General features: G+C 46.4%; 1 protein-coding gene across 3 annotated transcripts in view; it reads left to right on the plus strand.

The window, feature by feature from the left end:
• The first annotated feature begins 5,877 nt into the window (after nt 1–5,877).
• GLRX3 (glutaredoxin 3) overlaps nt 5,878–23,978 on the plus strand; it is a 28,607-nt gene continuing 10,506 nt past the window's right edge. Inside the window, exons 1-4 of one of the 3 annotated variants that reach the window (XM_080642073.1) lie at nt 5,878–6,045; nt 10,630–10,738; nt 16,869–16,943; nt 17,757–17,958. In XM_080642073.1, coding sequence (XP_080498199.1) covers nt 5,948–6,045; nt 10,630–10,738; nt 16,869–16,943; nt 17,757–17,958 — 484 coding nt within the window. In that variant the 5' untranslated portion in view covers nt 5,878–5,947. The remainder of the gene's footprint in view (nt 6,046–10,629; nt 10,739–16,868; nt 16,944–17,756; nt 17,959–23,978) is intronic. The other 2 variants (XM_080642072.1, XM_080642074.1) reach the window with 2 other exon arrangements.

The following is a 23,978-nucleotide window of genomic DNA, read 5'->3' on the forward strand; positions in this document are numbered from 1 at the left end:
GTGTGCAGGAGGCAGCTGATCGATGTTTCTAACTCTCTATCCCTCTCCCTTCCTCTCTGTAAAAAATCAACAAAATATATTTTTTAAAAAAATACGGTTTCAGAAGATAAAATACTTGGCCCTGGCCATTGTGGCTCAGCTGGTTGGGCGTCATCCATCCCCTACATCAGTGGTTGGCAAACTCATGAGTCAACAGAGCCAAACATCAACAGTACAACGATGGAAATTTCTTTGGAGAGCCGAAAACCGACTTCTGCGCATGGGCCACAAAGTTTCAATCGGTATTTTGTGGAAGAGCCACACTCAGGGGGCCAAAGAGCCACATGTGGCTCGCGAGCCGCGGTTTGCAGACCACTGCCCTACACCAAAAGGTTGCCAGTTCAATTCCCAATCAGGGCACATGCCCAGGTTGCGGGCTCCGTCCCCAGTAGGGGGCGTGCATGAGGCAGCCCGTTGACGGTTCCATGTTTCTCTCTCCCTCTCTCTCTAACAAGTCAATAAAAAATCTTTTAAAAGCACACGTGGTGTTCCTTTGCCCTGCACTGGGGGGAAATGTCATGCTCGCCGCTAGAGGACGGAGGGGAAGGGAGGGAGCCCTCGGAGGTGTGGCCTGTTGAGGCTCTGTGTCAGGCAGGAGACATTGTGGCCAATTCTTTACCTGGTGAAGCCGATTCACTTCCCAGGTTGGGGTGATGTCTGCCATGTGACAGAGGACCAGTGACTGTCCTTGGCATGTCGCTGAGCTGTGTCTTTCAGGGGCACACACGCGTGTTCTCCGCGTCCCGGCCCTCTGCACCCTGAATTCCTTCTACAGGCGGGGAGGGCCAGCTCTGCTTCTGGTGCCCACTGAATACTACGGATGTCCACTCCGTGAGGTGACGTCTCTGTGCCACAGCAGCCTGTGCCACAGCGCCCAGGTCAGCAGGACAGAGGCAGCGTCCGTGGGGACCCGGTGTCTGGAAGGTTCCTGGTTGAGGTGTGAGCTCTTGGAGCCACAGAACCTCCCAGAGCCCACCTGGTTACAACCTCTTAGCCCTCTTAAGAATTACCTCTGGCCCAGTCAGTGTGGCTCAGTGGTTGAGCACCGACTATGAACCAGGAGGTCACAGTTCAATTCCCGGTCAGGGCGCAGGTCCGGGTTGCGGGCTTGATCCCCAATGTGGGGCCTGCAGGAGGCAGCCGATCAATGATTCTCTCATCATGGATGTTTCTATCTCTCCCTCTCCCTTCCTCTCTAAATCAATAAAAAATGTTTTTTTTAATTAAAAAAAGAGAATTACTTCTGACTTTACAAGCATTCTTGTTTGTGGCACCAAGGCAAGCTCACCTAGGCCCTTCATTTCATTTGTCAAACTTGAAACAGTTACAAGGAAGAGCAGAAAATGAACTCCCGGTGGACTTGAAGAATAAATATACGTGGGCGCACACACCAGCGCATTTTCAGGGAAAACATTTGATGGGACGCCTTGTAGCTGCACACAAACACACACAGTTATCCCGGACACTCCTGGTCCCAGCGTGTCCCCGACTCTGCATCTGGGGTGACCACATGGGGAACTGGCCCTTGCGGTAAACAAGGATGCACGTGGAGGCGAGTGAGTGTGCAGGTGACAACATGCTCTGCCCGCGCCCCAGCACCCCTCCAGTGCCAGCGTGTTCACAGCACAGGCTTGGGAAACTACAGGCAGGATCTCGAATACCCACGCATGGGAATGAGAGGCCGGGAGAAGGCACGTGCTCTTGGTGGGTGAGCAGTGTCTGTAGATGCAGCACCAGGCTGTGTAGACTCTGAACCTCTCCAGGCTGAATGGAGAGCACTCAACAAAGAAGGCTCCTGCAGCCTGGAGGGCGCGGATGCCACCTGCAGCCTGGAGATGGCTCTGCACCCGGCTGCTGGCTGTGGGAGAGAGGCGGTTAGGATGTATGTCAGGGGTGGAAAAAGGGCAGTCGGCTCTCTGGATGCATTCTTTCCTGATGAATTGTAAACAGTTTGAAAACATGTTTCAAATTTATTTTGGCCAAAGAGTTTTTGGAGCTTGCAGCCATTAGATTAAGGTCCATGAACCACATTTCTTAGAAGTTGATTTCTTCTAGAGAGCACCTGACCAATGGGCCCCGTCTCCCCCGCCCCTCCCCATCTATACAACCCCCAAACATCCAAGCCAACACGACAGGTCAGTGGGTACCTCCTTGTCCAGGTTGTTTTATCTTCTCAGAGGAAACCGGATTATGGTGAAACCATCCGATAGCACACCTCCGAGAAGAAATGAAATGTCTTTTTATTGGCGGAGCCAAGGTGAAGTATGTCTTGAAATCTGTTTTACAAATAGCCTGCCACATAAATTGTCCATTCCTGCTTCAGGATCTTTTGTCACGTTTGAGGAGCTGTCAGAGGTCCCTGATAAACATGAGCCTTATTTAGTTTACCGGATATGTAATTCTTCTTTTCTTTGAAAATAATAATTTTTTTTCAAGCAAGTACAGCAAAAATACAACCAATAAAAATCTAGCTATGACAGCATAAACCACCTTTATAGCCAGCATATACATAGAGTCCTTCCAATAAAAGCAGTTCCAGGTAAGAAAGACAACACAGGAAATTGGCTGACTTGTGTCAAGATCAAGTTCCTGGCTCTTAGGGTGACAGTTGCAGCATCCTGGTTGCCAGGCCGGCCCGTGGGCTAAGGAGAAGAAGAGCTGGCTGTGCGGTTGGACCCATGTCCAGTGTATCTCACCATCCTTTTTTTTTTTTAATTATGTGTTTATTGATATCAGAGAGGAAGGGCGAGGGGAGGGGGAAGAGAGAGAGAGAGAGAGAGAGAGAGAGAGAGAAACATCAGTGATGAGAGAGAATCATTGATTGGCTACCTCCTGCACACCCCCCAATGGGGATGGAGCCCACAACCTGGGAATGTACTCTGACTGGGAATCGAACTGTGACATCCTGGTTCATAGGTTGATGTTCAACCACTGAGCCACGCCCGGCTGGGATCTCATCATATTTTGTGAGCCAAGGCCCAATCTTGGAGCCACCCAAGCTGATGGATAGGTGTGGAGGGTGCATGAGGGCAGGACACAGACTGTCTACCTCTTGGTTCCCCATTCTGCGTCCCAGGTAGGCGGTCCCCCAGGGAAGGAGGTGCCAGGGTCAGTGGCAGGGCTGGGCGTGGGGATGGGCTCGGAGAGTCGAGTCCAGGGATGATGCTCTGGGATTTGGTCAACCTGTTGGGGCTCATGGGGAGGCAACTTTATTTGGACCCTTCCCAGCCAGGCACCCAGCACTGGTCACTGTGGCCCTGGCCGTCACCCTGGGCGCCCAGCCACCTTGGTGGATAGACTGCGGGTAAGGGGCCCTCCTGGTGTCCCCAGCCAGGGGGCGGGCTCCTCCTGGGGAGCTCTGTTAGCAGGTCCCCAGCAGCCTCGTGGTGCTCATTTGGGCTTTTTATAGTAGCTCCAGAGATGTTATCGCAGCTTGAGAACAGAAATTTAAAATATGTATTCTTCAGGTGCAAATCTACTGTACTTACAGCTTTACTGGTTCTCTGCAGGGGGCCTCCATTCATCTTCCAGCAGTGAAATTCCTACGGAAATTAATTCCCTCCAGTTGGGGTTATTTTCAACTGGTCTTCTGGGGCAGAGTAATTGGAATTTAAGAGTCTCTCTTAAAAGAAAGGAAACATTAGCCACTTTACCTGAATAACAACACTTTGCAGGGCCATGCTTTGCCCATTACAAGTGCTCTCTGTCCGGGCCAGTGTGGCTCAGTGGTTGAACCAGGTTGGATTCACGCTCAGGTTACTGACTCCATCTCCAGTAGGGGGTGTGCAGGAGGCAGCTGATCCGTTATTCTCTCTCATCATTGATGTTCCTATCTCTCTCTCCCTTCCTCTCTGAAATCAATAAAAATACATATATTTTTAAAAGTGTCCTCTGAATTCTTCCCTCCTGTACCGCCCTCTCAGCCCCTCTGGGTGGGGTTTACAAAGCTCCCACCAGCCGCGAATTCAATGCCAAGTCCTCATCTCCGCTGACCGCTGTTCCTCTCTACTCTGGGTTCTATATGCCCCCCCTAGAACTCAGCACTGTGCCCTGCCACAGAGTGCAGGGTGACACTCGGTTGGCTACGGGAATGAATGGTTCTTCATCAGAAGGGCATGGCTACAGCACTTCCTTGCCCGCGTAGGAGCAGTATTAGCTGTCATTACCAGGAAGACTAATCAATCACACACACCCCTCCTTAAATGAGGTTAATCCACAGCCCTGGCAGTCCTGTCTGGAGCTTCGCTCGCCCAGCCCGGGACTTCAGTCCTGATGACCCAGAGCCCCAGCTTCCTGGTCCTCGTGCTCCCGGCCCTTGAGTGGCACACAGCACCCAGAGAACGAACTGTCCCATCCTTCCCAGGGCTGTGCTGCTGTCTGGGGAAAGCTGTTCCTGGTTCCTGACCAAGAGGGCCCTGGGAGCCCAGGGCACTGAAGATGAAGTGTCACTCAGTTGCCTAACCCCAAAGAGGGAATAGGATGTGGCCCAAGGATGCTGACATGGAGTCAGCAGAATGCCAGTGATGAACTCACGTTGGAGACAAGGCCAAAATCAACCCCAGTATCTTGCTTTGCTGTGTTTTTGAACTTCTGAGAGAGTGGAAGCGGGGAGTGGGGTGAGGGGGGGGGAGAAATATGAGTGTGAGACACCTTCCACATGCACCTGACCCGGGCAGGGAGTGAATCCACAACCCAGGTATGTGCCCTTGACCAGGAATCGAACCCAAGACCCTTCAGTGTGCAGACAGATGCTCTAATCACTGAGCCAGGCTGAAGACCTTTTTAAATGCTATATTCAGTTACATATACTTATGTATTTTATTTACATGTAGTTCTGCTGCAAAATGGTTATTGGCATATAATCCCATTTTGCAACATGCCGGGGTTGCATTTTTTCCATGGTTATCTCTAGATTTTTTTAAACTAACCTTTTGGCCCTGTCTGGGTAGCTCAGTTGCTTTGAGTGTTGTCCTGATAAACCAAGGTTTGGGGTTGATAGCTGGTCCGGGCACATACAAGGATCAACCAATGAATGCATAAGTAAGTAGAACAACAAATCGATGTTTTTTTCTCTCTCAAATCAATTAAAAAATTAACCTTTTTATTTTAAAGTAATTGTAGTCACATGCAGGTGTAAGAAGTGACACAGAGAGATCCTAGGTACGCCTTCTCCAAGGACATCTTGCCAACTGTGGTGCAGTTGCACAACCAGGATGCTGACGCTCGTACTGTCCGCCCATCTTGTCCAGACCTCCCCTGTTTTCCCCGTACATGTGTGTGCACTTTGTTCCATGTTTAAACATCTTATCACGTGTTTAGGTTTGTGTATCTACCTTCAGAATACAAAACAGCTCCGCATCGCTCTCCTGCTGCATTATAAATACTGTAATTTACCGTTTTCAGTAACACCTATTTCTCAGAGTGAGGCACACCTAGAACAGCTCCCAAAGGCCACTTTCGGTCACTGCACCCTTGGGCGCAGGTGGCCGGACACGCGGTGGCGCAGGTTGGGGTCCCCCAGGCCCTGGTTCGCAGTCCATGGTCAGTGCTGAGGTTCCGAGACGAGCACCCTCCCTTTTCCTGACCTTTCACTCCAACCCTGCCTTGGTGTAGTTTTAGGTTAAGATTTAGATTAAGATTTCGGCGTATGACGTGCAGTAAGTACAAGCGACTGCACTTACACTCACAGCGCGCGCACACCCTTTCCCAGCCCAGAGCGACCCCCGCAGCTGCCCTCGGCTCTGGAGCAAAGGGTGGCCGTAAGCCCCGCCCCCGGTGGCCCGTCCGGGATAGCGCCTGCGCAGAACTGGGACAGGGCGGGGCCTGGGCGGAGCCTCCGCGCGAGCCGCCGTAGGCCACGCCCCCGCCGCCCGCCCGCGCTCGATTGCTCCTGTCTGGTGGCGGCAGCATGGCGGCGGGGGCGGTTGGGGCGGCGGCGGCGGCGGCGGCGGTAGTGGAGGTCGGCTCACCCCAGCAGTTTGAGGAGCTGCTGCGCCTCAAAGCCAAGTGAGCGGGGCGACGGGCGGCAGGGGTGAGGGTCGCGGCAGCGGCGTGCGGAACGGGTCGGCCCGGCCTGGGCGGAGTGGCGGGCGCGGCCCCCGGGCCATGGCTCCCGCCGCCGGCGGAGGAGCGGGGCCCGACCCCAGATCCCGGGCCAGACCCCGGTCCGCCGGGCGCTCGCAGGCCCGGGTCCCCACCTTCCCGCCCGGCCCCAGACCCCGGACGCGGCGAAGCGGTGACCGAGCCGGGATCGGGAGGGGCGCGGAGACCCCTTCTGTTTCGTCGCCGCCCGCGGTGAAGGAAGGCCTGCTGGGGTCCGTGCTGCGGGGGCGCGCGCCTGCCGCCCTTGGGAAGGACACTCACGGGGCTGCCCCGAGGCCACGTTGGGGACAAATAGGGACCCGGACTGTCCGAGTGCTCACAAGTCAGGGCTTGCGGGTGCGCTCGCGGGCTCCCTGGTGATACTGCCCCTGGCCTGGTAGGGTTGCAGGGTCCCGTGGCCCAGGCCTGGGAGGTTCTGGGCGGGGAGACTGGTGGGTGGCAGGGGAGCGAGCTTCAGCGTAGGTGGCCTGGGTGCAGTCCCCATCTCAGCCAGCTAATCCCTGGGCAAGTTCCATACCCGGGCCTCAGTTTCCTCACCGCGAGACGGATTGGGACCGTGCTCAGCTCAGGGTTGGGGGTTAAATGCGGTGACGCAGATGAGGTGACACACACATTGCCCAGCACGCTTCACTGCCTGCGTGCAGCTCACGGGCAAGAAATGCTATTGACTGGCCCAAGGGCAGCGGAATTTTGAACTTGGCCCGTGTGGCTCAGTTGGGCATCAGCCGGTGCACCAAAAGGTTGCTGGTTTGGTTCACGGTCAGGGCACACGCTGAGCCAGGTTTGATCCCTGGTAGGTAAGGTTGTGCAGGAGGCAGCCGACGTATCCGTCCATGTTCTGCTCTTACATGGATGTCTCTTTCTCCCTCCCTTTTTCTCTCTCTCTCTCTCTAAAAACCAATAAAAATATATTTTTTAAAAAGGTTAGTAACCTATTTTAATTAAAAAAAATATAATCATATCCATGTCCTTAAAAATTCTTTGACATATTTAACATATAATCTTAATGGCTTTACTTTGCTATATGACTATTAAAAACTATATTGTTGGACCATATATGTGCATATATACATATATATGTTTATTTGTTCGTTAATCCTTATCCGAGGATATTTTTTCTATTGCTTTTCAGAGAGAGAGAGAGAGGAAGGGAGGGAGAGAGGGGAACATTGATGTGAGGGAGACACATTGATTGGCTGTCAACCAAACCCTCCTCGACCATGGGCTGAGAGTGAACTGGCAACCCAGGTCCATGCCCTTGACCAGGAATTGAACACGAGACAAGGACCGACGCTCTAAAACTACTTTGTAACACCAGCCAGGGCTGGGCAATCTGTGTTTACAGTTACTTGCTATGTAAAATAATAGGCAAGTATTTGTATACATAGACCTTTGTCTCTTTAATTGTGTTCTTAGGATAGAGACTTGAAAGTGTAAGAAATTTCTGAAAGGTTCCAGTCTAATTTTAACCAGCAGGATATTTCACTTTATCCTTTTTATCATTGAACTAGAGGCCCGATGCACGAAATTCGTGTAAGAGTAGGCCTTCCTTCCCTGGCTGCCGGCACGGGCTTCCCTCGCAGCCCTGGCTTTGTCTGGAAGGTCGTCCGCTCTAATTAGCATATTACACTTTTATTATTATAGATATTATGATCTTAAAAATCTTTTTTCAACTTGGTAAAAAGTTGAGGTATTAACTTACTATAATGAAATGCCCAGATCTTGTTAGGTGCAGTGAACTTGGTAATTAGATGGATACACACAAGTAACCCTCATTTAAAACAAGGACAGAGAGCCCCGGAAAGTGGACTCTGCTGTGAGTGGAGTCACACAACTCCCCGTCTTGTGTCTTGTTCTGCTCAGTATGTTTTTGAGATAATTCCATGTTGTTGAGTGTCTCTATAGCTGGTTCTTTTTCGTTGCTGAGTCGTATTCCATTGTATGAATTTTACAAGTTCTCCAACTTGTGCACTTTGAGTTATTTCCAGGATTTGGCCTTCATGTCCAAGGCTACTGTGAACATTCTTGCATGGGTTTTTGGGGGGGCTCGCTTCTCATCTCACTATGCCTTAGGTCTTGGGGCCCCCTTATCCTCTGCAGAGGCTCTGTGAGATGTGGCTGGAGCAGGCAGAGGCTCATGTGGGAGGGTTTTGAGGGGCCACGTAGATCACTTCTGGCCTGCATCCCAGCAGCCAGAACACAGACCCCAACAGCTGTAAGGGTCCCGAAGAGCTGTAAGGAAGATGGAACCGCAGCCTAGCTGTCTGTCCCAGAGGAAGAGGAAGCAGTGCTGGAGGACACACAGCGTCTCTGGCCTAGACCCTGCGGCCTCTACTGGCACTCTGCTGCTTCCCACTCTGCTGATACAAATGGTAACGCACTGATTGGGGGCCCCTCACTCAGTGTGTCCTTTCCACCTGAGGTGGGTCTTCCTTTAGAGCCTCCTGCTCTCCTTGGTGTAGCTCTCCCTTCAGCAGCAGTCCTATCTCTGCCCCCTGCCCGCCGTTTTCCTTGTTTCAGCAATGACCTTGCTTCTTACCTGGGAAAACAGGACTTCCAGAGCATCTCCCAAGCTCTCCTTCTACTTGTCCCTCCCCCAACACTTACACGTTTATTGATGCCTCTGCTGCTGACCCAGAGGAGACAGTCCAGTCCCCCTTCTCAAGGTGGATTCCTCTAGATTTCCCCTCCCCTGCCGCCTGAGGCCTCGCACACTCAACCCCGCTGTCTTCTTCAGCTTCTCCCCGTGTCCCCTCACAAAATTATCTGTCCAGGCTTTCTTGTATTAATAAAACCCATTCCTGCCTGGGCGGTGTGGCTCAGTGGTTGAACGTCGACCTGTGAACCAGGAGGTCACGGTTTGATTCTCAGTCAGGGCACATGCCTGGGTTGTGGACTTGGTCCCAGTGTGCGGCATGCAGGAGGCAGCCGATAGGTGATTCTCTCTCATCATTGATGTTTCTCTCTCTCCCTCTCCCTTCCTCCCTGAAATCAATAAAAATATATTTAAAAAACAACAACCCATTCCTTGATCCTGTCTTTGCCCCTGCCTCATTCTGCTTACAGCCAGATCTCATAAGAGCGGAGTTCTAGCAGTCTGCACTTCCTCATCTTCAGTCCCCCCCACGCTGCCGTGGGACCTGCCCTGCTCCCACTGGAATCCCCCCCCACCCCCCCATTGCTAGCTGTCCTTCCTGCTGAGCTGGATGGTCGTCACCTCTTCCTTCTTGGCTCTGGGAGGCCCTCTAACCGTCCTGACCTCTGGGCCACTACCTGGGCCTTTTCCGCCACCTGTCCTGCAGCTTAGTGTTGAGGAGCCCAGAGACTGACCTGGCCTCTGTCCCTCTGCATGGGGGCGCGGGGTGCCAGCACGGACTGTCTCTTCCCGACTCTGCAGATCAAGTACAGACTTCTCTCCTGAGCCCCAGGCCATCACATCACAAACAGCCATTAGACTCCCTTTCCTCTCGGGTTGGCAGCTTCTGTGCTGGGACCTGCCACTCGGCCAGAAACCCAAAGTCAGCTCCAGACTGTGCCTCCAACGCCACCCATCCTGCCCCTCCCGCCTCGAACCCCAGTGCCTCCCTTTGCTGGGTGGTGGGCTCCTTCTCACCCGATTCACTTCACTGTGTTATTTTCCTCGCCCACAGGTTAGTTACCCTTGGTTCCTCTCTCCATGTAACATACTTCAAACGTGTTTTCTTCCTGAGTTTTCAGATCTTTTTTTTGTTTGTTTCTTAGTGGGTTTTTTGTTGGGGGATTATATTTGAGCTTAGAATTCTATAAAACTAGGGTTTTTCAGTTGGATATGAAGATAGACTTAGAGATATCTTTGGCAAGATAATTTTATATGAGAGTAGTTGATAGATATGTATAGATTCCTAAGAATTTCATCAACAGTTTATTAATCTACTATTCTGTTTGTTCATACTATCCATTTTTAGGAAATCTTTGTAGCATAATATAAAGAGTATGTCTTTCTAAAAAGCAGTTCAGTTTTTCCACGTTTGCTGCTTGCGTGCCTTCATTTTCAGTATTTTATTCCTTTTCCGATGGTACGTCAGGCCCCTTCGTCACAGTTCTGTGTTTAAACAGGTGAATACTGTCATTAACAGCAGTCATGCTTCTGCAGCCGTTTTTTTACGAACATGGCACCTCAGCTACAGAAATCTGGTCTCCACCTCTCCTAAGCGTCAGAAAACGTAGTTGACTTCCATGACTCTTAGTTAAGGTGGATGAATATTCAGAACCACTTCGTATGAGCTAAGTATTGACTCAAGAAATATCATTAACTTGAAAATTCATCTAGAAGATTCCAGAGACCTTGCAAGTCCATCTATCTTAGTCTGTGTTTAATACAATGAAATTCTAACAGAACGAAAAGATTCAGGCAGTTCTTGTAACTGTGGGGGAGACTTGAGTCTGTCAGAATTTGCTTATTTCTAAAGATACCGTATTTTTTTAAAACTGCCTTTTACTTACTTACAGGTCCCTCGTTGTGGTCCACTTTTGGGCACCATGGGCTCCGCAGTGTGCCCAGATGAACGACGTGATGGCAGAGTTAGCCAAAGAGCACCCCCAGGTTTCATTTGTGAAGGTATTTCATGCTCCGTGTCATGTCTTTTAGGAGTTTATATGAACTAACGTGAAAGGAATTCCACATGCTTCTAATTGAGGTTGGAATCTGTTATTTTTGTAGTAGACTATTCTTAAAAATCTTAAAATAGTTTTGCATTTCTCTGGTATCGGGAGTGTAAAACTCACCACACTTTCCCTACGTGTGTGGGGCGGACAGGACCAATACAGAGCAGGATGGGCCACGGGGGATGAGCAAAAGCAGACTAGATCATTACTGGACAACTGTGATTTTAATAAAGGAAAAATATTAGCAGATACATTTCATGGAACAGGTAGGTGTGGTGTGGAAAGTGATTGAAGAAAGGGGGTCCCGGGTGCTGGGAACCGGGGGGTTGGGAAGAGTTGCTCTCTGGGACTGGGCAGACCTGCAGGAGACACTGAAGGTTTTTCTGACTTGTCAGGAAGCAGAGGACAAAGGAAGCCATCTCTCTCTTGCTTCCCGTGTGTGTACTGAGTTTTACATGCTGTATATTAGCAGTATCGCTTGGATGGGTAAGTACTAGGAAAGTAATAATTGTGCCTCACGTGGTTTAGCACACATAATATTATTCAAGACTTACTACTGGTTTAGACAGAAGGTTAGCATATGAGTTGAGAGTCTTAGAAATGAATTATTGGGAAGGAAGGCACACCCTGTATTCAAAAGCCTGGATCTTTAGGATTTAAAACAAACTAAAAAAACCAAAGCCTTATTTCTTAAAACCAGAATTTATTAGTTCATAAGACATGTTGACAAGTATACCTGTACATAGAATTAAAAATGACATCAGCTGGGTTTGTATGCCACTTGATATATAAACTGAAAACAGAATTTGGACAGGCTAATTCATTTGTACAGCAGGTGTATAATTTATCAGACAGTTTCTCTATAGCTAAGTGTGCTCTGAATAGGTATTGCAGTTAGATGGCTCAAAAATCAAAACTGAAAAGCTGTGTTGAGCAGGCTCATCACACGCCTTCCCATCAGTCCTGTTGTCCCCCCATAAGTAACTGCTTGCATTAATTTTGTATGAATCCTTCTTTATGCAGATAAAGCAAGTGTGAATATAATGGCTAGCTTTTTAAAATTTAAGGACTTATTTAAAATTCCAATGAAATGTGTAATGTAACCTTAGAATGTAACCCTAAAATGTCCAATATAAATAATGGAAGGGAACATTAAAACTGCATGTTTGGTCAGTGATAAAAGATAACGATTACAAGTGAAATGAATGATTAAACATTTCAATCATAAGATTAATCAAGATGATGGTAATTGTTGTAAGTCTGCTTTTATATGTATAATGTTACTGGTTTAGGTAGCACATTGTTCCTGGCTGCCATCTGAATGATTTATTTAAAGTGACTCTACAGTTACTTCTCACATTGGTACCAGACTTGGCAGTGAGACCTTAAGTTGTTCAAGTGCTTAAGTGTCTCAGCAAGCCAAGGTCGGAAGCCCTTATCTGTCGGAGATACCTGAGCCCGACTGCATCTGCCGTTCACAGGGAGGGTGACAGTGTGGGTGGGTCGCTCACTCTCTAGCACAGGCTTTCTTTCCCTGGACATCAAGGAGGGCAGAGGCAGTTTGCATGGAGCTTGTGAGGTGGATTGTTCAAAAGGCTGCGATTGCTGAACCATAGTGAGCGAATGAGAAAGGAGATATGGGCGAGATCTATTGGCATTTCCTAGTAAGAGAGGCACGTGGTTCATTTTAAAACGGCTGGCTTATTGAGAGCTTTTTGAAACTTCTGGGCTATGGAACTGATGTTCTGTTACTTCTGTGTTTCTTCATTTGATTTCTTAGTTGTTTTTTTAATGACTGCAGTAGTTTGGCATTTTTGACATGTGAAATATGGAGATTGGTCCATTCTGTGACTTGGATTTACAGAATCATTATGCAGGTTATCTTAAACTTGATATTTTTAATAGTTTGATGTAAAGTTTTGTGACCATCAGTAATTTCTTATTTTATAGATAATGGTAACATATACCTGAGAAAAGTTAGCATGCTTTTGTGGTCCAAGTTTGTGCTCACTGGAAGAGGCTTTCCCATCATTGAGTCCGAGTGCCCTCATTCCTGGACTGCTGGGGTGGTGATGAAGGCCACACAGGTTCCCCTTGGTGCCACGTTGATGCCCATGGTGGCCCACGTGCCTGGATCGGCCACCAGGTTTGGTCAGATCCTGAGGTTCTCATGTCTACAAGGGCTTTGAGGTGATACATGAGTTCTATTGCTAAGCCTCATAGAAACCTATTTTTATGCAGAATAAACTTAAAACGTTAATTAAAATGTCAGATGTCTTTGCTTTTCGAATTATGTAAAGTTGGTTTGCTATCACTAACAAAAATGGGAATACATATTTATCATTTATCACTTGTTTGGTAGATAAAATCTTTGAAGATAAAGTGCCAGTAGAGAAGATGGAAAGAAGAAGAATTATAGAAGGTTTTCTGGGTGAAGAATAAGTTGGGTTCCCTAGTCATACCCAAAGTCCAAATCAAATCCATGTTTTTTATACGAGTGGCAATTTTGAAATTTTATATTTGATTTTATTTTTAAAAATAAAAATGGTCTATATTTAAGGTGGCTAACAATGACTTATATCAAACCATTTTATATGGAGTCGTTCCCATGTACCCCTGTGGCCTTTTGCAGGGGGGGGGTGTGGTCTCTGAACTTGGTTGGACTATTAGTCAGGGAACATCTTTAGCTCTTGTTTTGATTGGTTGCTGGACTAGATGGTGGGTGCTTGAGGTGGGAGCCTGTACCCTGCCATTTCTTAATTGCTTTCCTCTGTTCAGGTGGCTCCCACCTCCCATGCCAGCCCCTCCCCCCACCCCAGTTTAGTACACTGATGGTGCTGGGCTGTGGTTACTATGCAATGCACTTGGGTACAAAAATTCTCCAAGGCAGACTCATCAGCCACCTGATTAGTGAGATTGTCTACTGTTACATTTCATTTAGCATTAATCTTGTTTGTATAGTAGCTGCTGTACTTGCATTTTATGTTCATTGTAACTTCATATTGTAAGATCGAGGGTACAGAAGGAGTTAATATACTTACGTTTGTATTTTCTGATTTAAAAAAATAGGAATATTTATAGTTTGATTTATTCTTAAATGTGCAGCCATCTTAAAGATACAGCTCACGCTGTTTAATTTTGGAAGCTCTTGACAGTCAGTATAGATCATCTCTGGAGCCTGCACTGTTTAATTCTCAGTGTCTGTGCAGTTGGTGTGTGTGAGCAGACAACACAGGGCAGTCTCCAGGGCACCAACTAGCTGTGCAACTAGGTACCAACTGACCAGCTGACTTCCTGTTTCTCTCTGTCAGAGGATATTCGCCAGTTTATTTGGCATCTTATCATAGTAGAATTTATTTTTTAGGAACTCTAAAAATGCCTCTCAGATAATTCTAGTGGAATTGTTAAATCTTAAAAATATCCTAGTTTTTATCTATGCTGTTGTGGTAATAAAAGAAACCCAATGAACATAGTTTATTAGCTGTTACTGCACTAAGTTTGGCAAAAAATTTTAAAAAGTTATCAAAAATGTTAATTTAAATATCTATTTTGAAATTTATATTTGACTGACAAAGAATTCGATTTTGAAAAATTTTCCTGTCCTGTCAACGTGCCATGAGTAGAAAGAAACCTCTGAGGTTTAACGAAATGTCCCTGAGTGTAGGTTTAAACGTTCCCTCCTCAACCTTGGAGCCTCATTGCCACGCATGGCAATTTTTATTTCCTTTCTGAGCTCAGCTGCTTATTAACTGTGTGTCTTTGGACAAGTTACCCTGTGCCCAGCCACCTGTCAAGTTGAGATGCCATGCTGCATACCTGTCCAGGGTGTAAGTAGACTGCGCACGCTTCTGTAGAGGGCCTGTCATGACTTGTGACACAGAGTAGGTCTTCCATGAAAGATATCTATTATCCATCAAAGATATCTTTGGTCTCTTCTGAATGTAGATCATTATTAAATATTTATATACTTAGTTTCCATTTTCATTATTATAACTCATGTTTTACATTCAACAAAAATATTTCCAAAGAATTTGGGTGCTGCAAAGGTTTTTGAACTTCAGATGCCCTTGACGTCCTGGAGAGTGGTTGTCCTTCATTGGTACTCCTGGCCCATGCTCAGCAGGATCTGCCTGTCACCATTGCCTTTGTCTTTGTAAGATTGGTCTCTGGAGCTCACGTAGTGAGGGGTGGGAGGCACGCGTAGTGATCCTTCCGGCTTCAGCGGGAATGTCAAGAGGCTTATTTGCTTCCCAGAAGAAGAGTGGTCAGTAAGGGACCCTACTGGGAACCAGGACTGTGAGAAGAGACCACTTTTAAAAGCATACAGGACTTCTGTTTTATGCATGTTCTGGGTTAAGACCACGTTATCTTGTTTCTACTTAGTGTAGCCCTTTTATGGATTTTACTTTTTTGTTAGAATCCAGTCGTACCAAAGATGGGAATCGAGTGAGCCTAGCTCAATGCCCAGTGCCCAGTGTGCGGTGGGCATGCCACAGATCTCAGTCAAAAGACAAAAGAGCCTAACCGGTTTGGCTCAGTGGATAGAGCGTCGGCCTGCGGACTGAAAGGTCCCGGGTTCGATTCCGGTCAAGGGCATGTACCTTGGTTGTGGGCACATCCCCAGTAGGAGGTGTGCAGGAGGCAGCTGATCGATGTTTCTCTCTCATCGATGTTTCTAACTCTCTCTACCTCTGTAAAAAATCAATAAAATATATTTAAAAAAAAAGACAAAAGATAATGAATTGCCTTTGTGGTCACCTTTTCTGCTCCTTTTTGGTCTGACTGTGGAATTGTGTGAAAAACACAGATGTGTCTACAATTTTAGAGTCTGTTCTAAAGAGTTGTCTCCCATTGCTTAGTCTTCTCTTTGTTCTTTTTTCACTTTTATTGGACAGCTGATGTTGATTTGAAGTGTATATAGTTTTTCTCATAAACACATTTAAAAATGAAAATAATTAAAAATATTGTTTCAAAGGGGTGTTCTAGAGAAAAACAGAATTAAGGTAGTAAAAGAGCACCCAAGAGCATATGAGGTGGGAGAATCAAACCAAAGACAAATGGCTGTGCCTCCACTATGTCAAGGTTCATTTGCGTAGATATGCTGGATTGGTTACAGCTCGGGCTGAAAATAGTGTTCCAAGCCCAGTGGAAATCTTTCACTCTTGGAAAAATGCAGTAATATTTTAAAAACTTTTAACAATGTAATTTATCAATAAATTTTATTTCCTACAGGTATAATGTAAATACAGGTTTTTATTGGTTTTAAAAAGTTTATATTACATTGACAGTCCTGTGAGGGAAAGATGCAATAGATATCGGTTTTTCTCAAAGTGCACTGTTTTTAAAGTCTTACGTAATAGCTTATAGTAATAGTGTTTAATTATTGGGAGATGGTGTTACTGAACGTGTTTCAGATTCGCACATCAGCTATCACACGGTGTCTTGTTAGGGGAATTATCACAGAGCGTGCACTCACCTCATGTCACAGGCATTCACGTGGGCGCAGATACCAGCAGCCAGGAACCTGCAAGGTATCTGCTTCATGCCCAGCAGCCTTGCAGGAGTTAAAAGTAAAATTTATCAGACATCAATAGTTTATTGAAGAAATACTCCTTTTTGCTTCATAATTTGCAGAAGGCTGCAACTGTCAGTCATGATGTACTGCCTCTTGAAATTAGTCAATAGAGCAAACAGCAAGAATTGCTGTGGGCAGAAAATAAGCACTGTAATCATGACATAACTGGGGTCAGTGATTTATGGATTTCAATATAGTAGTAGCTGCATATGATTGAAAATTTACTAGGTCACTAGTGCACCAAAAATTTTATTCACAGCCTCCAGGCATCTTTTGAAATGTGCAACAAAATAAAAACCTCTGAACCTGTTTTGACACCGCAGACTCAGTGGATGATATGCCAGCCCAGTGAGTCTCATTTAAATGTAAATGTGTCATAAACTTTTGTACAACACTCTTTAAAGAATGTCAACCACTAGAAGGAATAATGCATGTGAAACTGATTTACATATTGAAGTTGTCAAAAAGGACCTTTTTATAATCAAGCTCAAATTCTCTTATTTTCAAGTTGGAAGCTGAAGCTGTTCCTGAAGTATCTGAAAAATATGAAATTAGCTCTGTTCCCACGTTTCTGTTTTTCAAGGTAAGGCTAAAGCTGGCACAGAGTCTCCGTCTGCCTGGGCCGTGGGTTCGGTTTTGGTTTCTTTACCCTCTCCCCTGACCCCTGAACATTCCCATTGGGTTGTTCTGGCTTTGTCCCTTCTGTAGTCTCAGTGTTTGCTTGTCCTGGGGGTCCTGGAAAAGTGACATGGATTGGAGGTTCAGCAACCAGAACTGGAGCTCCTGGAGAACAATTCAGATACATGCTGTGGACCCGCAGTGTTTTTGGCGCTGGGTCAGAAGTTGGTTGCTAGGGCGGTGTGGATGGAATGAAACAGTGGGCTGGCCCTGGTTTGAGTAATGATTCCTTTATGAAGCCATGCAGATCTGTCCTTAGGGCCCCGCTGGGTGTTACCACAGTCCCCGGATGCCTCCTTTATACTTAATAAAGGACGCATCCCAGCCAGGGTGGGGAAATCTTTCCGTTTTAGGTGAGACTGGTCTGGTTTGAGTTTGAGTTTACAGTCGGCCCAATGAGTCTCGTAATTGTGTCAGAAACTTTACTCTTGAAAAACATGGACTACTTGAAGGGATTTGATATTTGGAAATTAAAAGATGTTTTCCTAGTATGTTCCCAAAAAGGGAAAAAAGAAAACAAGAACAATTAGTTATTTCTAACATTGAGATGCATTGCAGGCAATTGGTAGTCAGATTTCTAAAAAGTTCTCCGGTAATAGTGTTGACCCCTTTAAAAATTGGCTAGAACTATGGATTTGTAATTGTTATAATTTTGGAGCCTAAAATATAGAGGTGATGGAGGAATGCCTCACATACTAAATGAGTTTTTTAACTTTAGAATTCTCAGAAAATTGACCAATTAGATGGTGCACATGCCCCAGAGTTGACCAAAAAAGTTCAGCGACATGCATCTGTGGGCGCCTTCCCACCCAGTGGTAGTGAGCACCCCAAAGAAGACCTCAACCTTCGCCTGAAGAAATTAATTCATGCTGCCCCCTGCATGCTGTTTATGAAAGGGACTCCGCAGGAGCCGCGCTGTGGTAAGAAGCTGCTGTTAAGATCCTGTAACAAAGGGGCCTTCACCAGGATGGGTCGGTCAGCTAGGAGCCCGCGCTGGTTTCAAGCTGGCCGTCCTCCTATGCTTGGGTTCAGATACCTCCAGAAAGCCAGGAAGGTTCTAAAGGTTAGGTAGTTACTTGGGTGATAGGAATTAGTTTGCACTAGAGACTCCGAATATTGGAACCAAAAGGCGTCTTAGAAGTCATCTAATTCAAGATCGTTGTTGCTTGCGTGAGTACCCAAAGGTGTGAGGGCAGCTTGCCCATGGTCTGTCTCCTGGTTGCGCAGCTGGGATCACCTTCCAACTGCATATTGCCGGCCCCCTGAATGGGCTTCCTGCTGTCTGTTACCTTTGCTGTTAACAGCCGCCTCTCCGTCCTGGCACCCCCCTTCTACCCACCTCCTCCAGCTGTAGCAGTTCACCAGCTCACTGAGTTTTGCTAGTGTCCCTGTGTCTGCCCTGGGTACTGCTGCCTGCCTTGTCTCGCAGCATCTAATGACTGTTACTCACCCATTGCTGTCCAGTTTTTAGCGTCTGCTAATTTAAAGATTCCTAATCGTGTCTTATAGTCACTCTTCTTTTCTGAACCTCATAGCTGCTTGTGGTTTTGTCCTTACGTAAGTTTTACAGTTATTTGACGCCTCTGGTATGGGGCTTACGTTGTTTTCTTTGTTCTATGCCTCGCATACAGTGCGATGCTGCATAATTGAGCATTTAATGCCTTTTGATGCGCCGCTGAGACTCTGAGTATTTGTTTTAACTGCATAGGAGGGACTTCGTGAGGTGGGTGCTGTTGGTGGGATTACTGGCTGTCTAGGGTGACCATGAAAATAGCCAAGCTTCCAAATAAATTCAATCGTAAATTCTTCCCCATGTGGTTAGCAAATTACATATCAAATTATGAAAACGTCTGGTTTAAAAATAAAGTTTCATGATGAATTCTATCCTAAGAAGATACAAGAAAATCATTTCTTTATCTCTCAGTTCTACTTGAACAATTCCCTTGCCAACATCCACCTATCAGGTGGCCTGCTGCTTCCGTACTGAAGCTGACGTGGTCTGCCCCAGAGCCAGCTGCAGCGGCCTCGGGCAGTCTCTGGGAGGTCTTTGTTTTCAGTGGAGGGCGCACTGGTTTCCTGTCTGCCATCAGGCACGGAAATCATTTCTGGCACTTGATGTGGTGACAATAACAGGACTTAGAACGCCAGCCCAGTCACTCTAAGTCTGGAGTGCTGCAGACCGGCTGCAAAATGTGGGTGAACCTGTGTGACTGGTTAGACTTGGTGAACCTACAGAAAACCAATAGAATGTTCTCTTCTCTGGGATCGAACAGTAGCATTCTCTTCATCTGTGCTGGATGATGACCTAAGGCAGTGGTCGGCAAACTCATTAGTCAACAGAGCCAAATATCAGCAGTACAACGATTCAAATTTCTTTTGAGAGCCAAATTTTTTAAACTTCTTCTAACGCCACTTCTTCAAAATATACTGGTTCGGGCCGTGGTATTTTGTGGAAGAGTCATACTCAAGGGACCCAAGAGCCGCATGTGGCTCGCGAGCCGCGGTTTGCCGACCACTGCCCTAAGGAAACTGGCAGGTGGGCTGACTGAAGCTTGAGGCACCGGAGGGGAAGGCCAACTAGATGTCACGACAGCTGGGCTGTGGTCCTGACTCTGCCCCTTGCCACCTGCCTTGATAACTGGAGGTGCCAGTCAGTCACCCTCCTGTGCCTTCCCTTCTTCCTCGGTGGAGGTGGGAGTGGGAGCCAGTCTCGGAGATCCTTTTCAGTTCACTTAGAAATAATCCTTTCCTGCTTACCGTTCACTTCATTAGACTGACTTCATGATGTATTTATGGCTATTTTTATATTAACTGTCTGAGTGGCGTTTAGAAGACTGTACAAATAACAAGCTAGAATAAAAAAAAGCTTTAAAGCATTTCAGAGCAATCTGAAAAACACGATATAGACAGATATTCAAGATCGAATTAGGAAACAAAGATTTTTAGATACCAAGGATTTAACAAATTTTATTCTTTATAACTTTTATAACTACATTTTAAAAAAATGTACTTTTTAATGACACTTGACACTCAATATTGTTTTGTATTAGTTTCAGCGTGGTGGTTAGACATTCATATACTTCCCAGAGTGTCCCCCCTGATATTTCAAGTACCTGTAACTACATGTTAAAAGGCTCTTCTGTTTCCGGATAGTTTGGTTTTGCTCCCGGTCTTTCTGTCCCGCTTGGAAATAGATGGCTGTGCAGTGCCGTGCGCTCTCATAAACACCTGCCTGAGGATGAGTTGGGAGCTGTCTTCGGTGGCTGCCCGTTACTTCCTTCATCCGCTCTGCTCCCGCTGTTTGCCCTTTCCTGTGCGCGCTGCGACACAAGCTCTTCATCTTCCACCTGTTTCTGCGAGGACTGGGTGCCATTTCACCTCTTCCTTCCGGAGCCTGTGTCGTGGGAAGTGGTTTTGCTCTTCTCTCGGCCTGTGAGAGGTGAAGCGTGGGCAGAGCCTCCTTTGTCATGGCTGTTGGCTCTGTGGACTCGGGCGGCTGGGCTTCTGTGTGTTGCACTGAGTTCACTTGGAAAGCACTCCCATCAGTAAAACCAGGCTCCCTTGGATGCCTTTCCTTTCTGATTAGCTGGCTCCCCCCCACCTCACTCTTAGTTCATCAGGAAAAACGTGCGTGAGTAACACAAATTTTGTATCAAGGAACCCTTGAAAGCTATTTCCGGGTCTGCCCTGGCGTCTCGGTGGGTCTCAGTCGACAGGATTAGATGTCCTCATCTGCGATCCTAGGAAGACAGGACAGAGGGCCCTCGTGTGTAGGGGAGATGTTTACGAGGCGCCGCGCTGTACATCTTAAGCAGAATGTAAAATCCTCCAACATGCAGGTTGATAAGTTAGTTGGGAATTCTTTTATCTATTTCAGCGAACAAAGCTTTTAGCAGAAGGAGAGGTGTTTGAACCACAGTACAGAAATTTCTCCTGCAGTGAGAGCCATCTAATTGGGTTTTACTTTTTAAATGAGACACAAAAACCTGGGACGTTCAGGAGTGTTCTGTAGGGTTTCATTGTTGTTAGTGGTGAAATGTGGCAGTTCGGCTTGTTAGTCACGGCTTCTGTTGTGGTAGAAATGACTGCAGGTAGAGGAGTGATTCTGTGGCAGTTAAACATGGGGTTTCTACTTTTAAATATCTTTATTGCATGCACACATGCATTCATGCATTGCATTTTTCTTTTAAAAATGTGTGTAAATATTTTGTTATTAGAATAAAGCCTTCTTACTATTTTATCCTTAAGCATAACATTTCCAGTCTGCTACTTTAACCCTTAAAAATGAAGCACTACCAATCAATCTTTCTGGTCTGCATGTAATTGCCTGAAGCTAAAATAAAGCTTTTTCTCAGCCAGTTACAGTAGAAATGAGTAAATATATTGGCAACAGAATAACCATGAGCAATCAGCCGTTAGCTGTTTACTAATGAACTCCCAGATGAATGAAAAAATTTCAGAGTCAGTGTTTTACTTCAGGCTGTACATGAACTTAACACTTCAGTTGTAGGAAAAGCAACTTCTATGCTACACAAATAAATATAGGGGGGCAAAAGTAGGTTTACAGTTGCTCATATGGAAAATAATACAATGATTAATAAATAATAATGCAAGCATAAACTGTGTTTCCCGTACAGCTGTAAACCCCCTTTTGTCCACCCTGTACTGGTGCGTGCTGTCAGTAGGCTGCGGGCTGGGAGATGTTTGGTGCTCACTAATAGATCCACATCTTAGTAGTGAAGGTGCTTTTGCATGGCATCGGATAGAGCCTGATCTTGAAATAATCTGCTCTTTGTTTGCTTGCTTGCTTTGTTTTCTTTTTTTCTGAATCCTCACCAGAGGATATTTTTCTTATTGCCTTTTTTTTTAGAGAGTGGAAGGGAGGGAGGAGGGAGAGAAGAGAGAAGCATCAATGTGAGAGAGACACATTGATTGGTTGCCACCTGCATGCACCCTGACCTGGGCCGGGATCGAACCTGTAAACCAGGTATGTGCTCTTGATGGGGAATAGAACTCGAAACCCCTCAGTGCTCAGGCTGATGCTCTAACCATTGAGCCACTGGTCAGGGGTGGAAATAATCTTATACTGAATTTTATGATTCAGTTTTATTTACAAACTAGAGGCCTGTTGCATGAAGAGATTCGTGCAATAGGCCTTCCTTCCCTTGGCTTCCAGCACCGGTTTTCCTCCGGCACCGGGGACCCAGGCCTTCACTCCGGCCAGAGTCTGCCTTCTTCGTCTTTGCTGCAGACTCAGGCCGGAGTCTGCCATCTTCGTCTTAGCTGCAGACTCCAGCTGGAGTCTGCCATCTTCGTCTTTGCTGCAGACTCCGGCCGAAGTCTGCCATTTTCGTCTTTGCTGCAGACTCCGGAGTCTGCAGTCTTGTCTTCGCTGCGGCACTCCGCGCCTGTAGATCCATTCGCCCCCTGCCCTCCCTCTCATAGCAGGCGTCCTGCCCCGCCTGGCCACTCCGCGCCTGCAGCAGCTGGGCGGCCACCATCTTTGGCCTTCTAATTTGCATACTCACTCTGATTGGCTGTGGGCGTAGTGGAGGTATGGTCAATTTACATATTTGTCTATTAGGTAAGATAATTGCAAGTATTGAAAACACTTGGGAAGAATTAGCTTGCAGGAAGAAAAATATCCTCTTTTCAGACAAGACCAATAGGTTTATAAAAGACTGATATTCACACTCTTATTCTTCAGTACTAATGTAATCCTGAGAAGATGATGTCAAAAAAGTATGGAACAAAAATGTGTCACTAAAATGTAATAAAATTATGGAGCATAAGATTGTCACTACAGTGTAGGGAAAAAAATCACATAACATACTTGGGGGAATGTAAATAGTTTAAAAAAAGAAACTGTCAAGTTATGACACCAGATGAGAAAGAGCTCCCTCAGTTTGACAGTTTATATATAACAACAGAGGGGATAGCTTTGAAACCCAGTGTGGGAAGTATCCCTTTTAGACTACACAGAACACATTCACTTGCTATATATATATATATATATATATATATATATATATATTTATGTTTTACTGATTTTTTACAGAGAGGAAGGGAGAGGGATAGAGAGTTAGAAACATCAATGAAAGAGAAACATCGATCAGCTGCCTCCTGTACAACTCCTATTGGGGATGTGCCTGCAACCAAGGTACATGCCCTTGACTGGAATCGAACCTGGGACCTTTCAGTCTGCAGGCTGGCGCTCTTTCCACTGAGCCAAACCAGTTAGGGCTCACTTGCTTTTTAATTTCTTCTATTTAGAGGTGGCAAAGATTGAGAACTGCTGAAGTGGTTACATGGGAAGTAGTAACGGACAAACTGAACTGGGTCTCCACGATGGTCAAGTAGTCGTTAAAAATGACTGTTGTAGCCCTGACTGGTTTGGCTCAGTGGATAGAGCGTCAGCCTGCAGACTCAAGAGTCCCAGGTTCGATTCCGGTCAAGGGCATGTACCTTGGTTGCGGGTACATCCCCAGTAAGGGGGTGTGCAGGAGGCAGCTGATCGATGTTTCTCTCTCATCGATGTTTCTAACGCTCTCTCCCTCTCCCTTCCTCTCTGTAAAAAATCAATAAAATATATTAAAGAAAAAAAATGACTGTTGTAGAGCTCTGTCCTCCGCCAGTGCTGATTCTCACAGATGCACAGGACAGCAGAGCTGGCAGGGTGAGTCCTGGGGTCCAGGTCAGTCCCCTGATTGATGGGCAGGGCTTGAGGCTCGCTTTTTGGCTTGTACTGTTTCTTTACAACAAAAAAAAAATGTGCCTGATATCGAAGAGGAACTTTCATAAACACACACACACATTAAAGAAAAATTCACAAGTGTATTAAAAAAGTTAAATCATGTGAACATGTGGTATGTGGTTCAGCATGAGATAAGGGGTTCTTGGAATTTGTTTTCTCTGCACACTATTCAGCCATGGTTATGAA

The sequence above is a fragment of the Plecotus auritus genome (assembly GCF_963455305.1).
Source record: "Plecotus auritus genome assembly, chromosome: 9".
NCBI classification, from domain to species: domain Eukaryota; kingdom Metazoa; phylum Chordata; class Mammalia; order Chiroptera; family Vespertilionidae; genus Plecotus; species Plecotus auritus.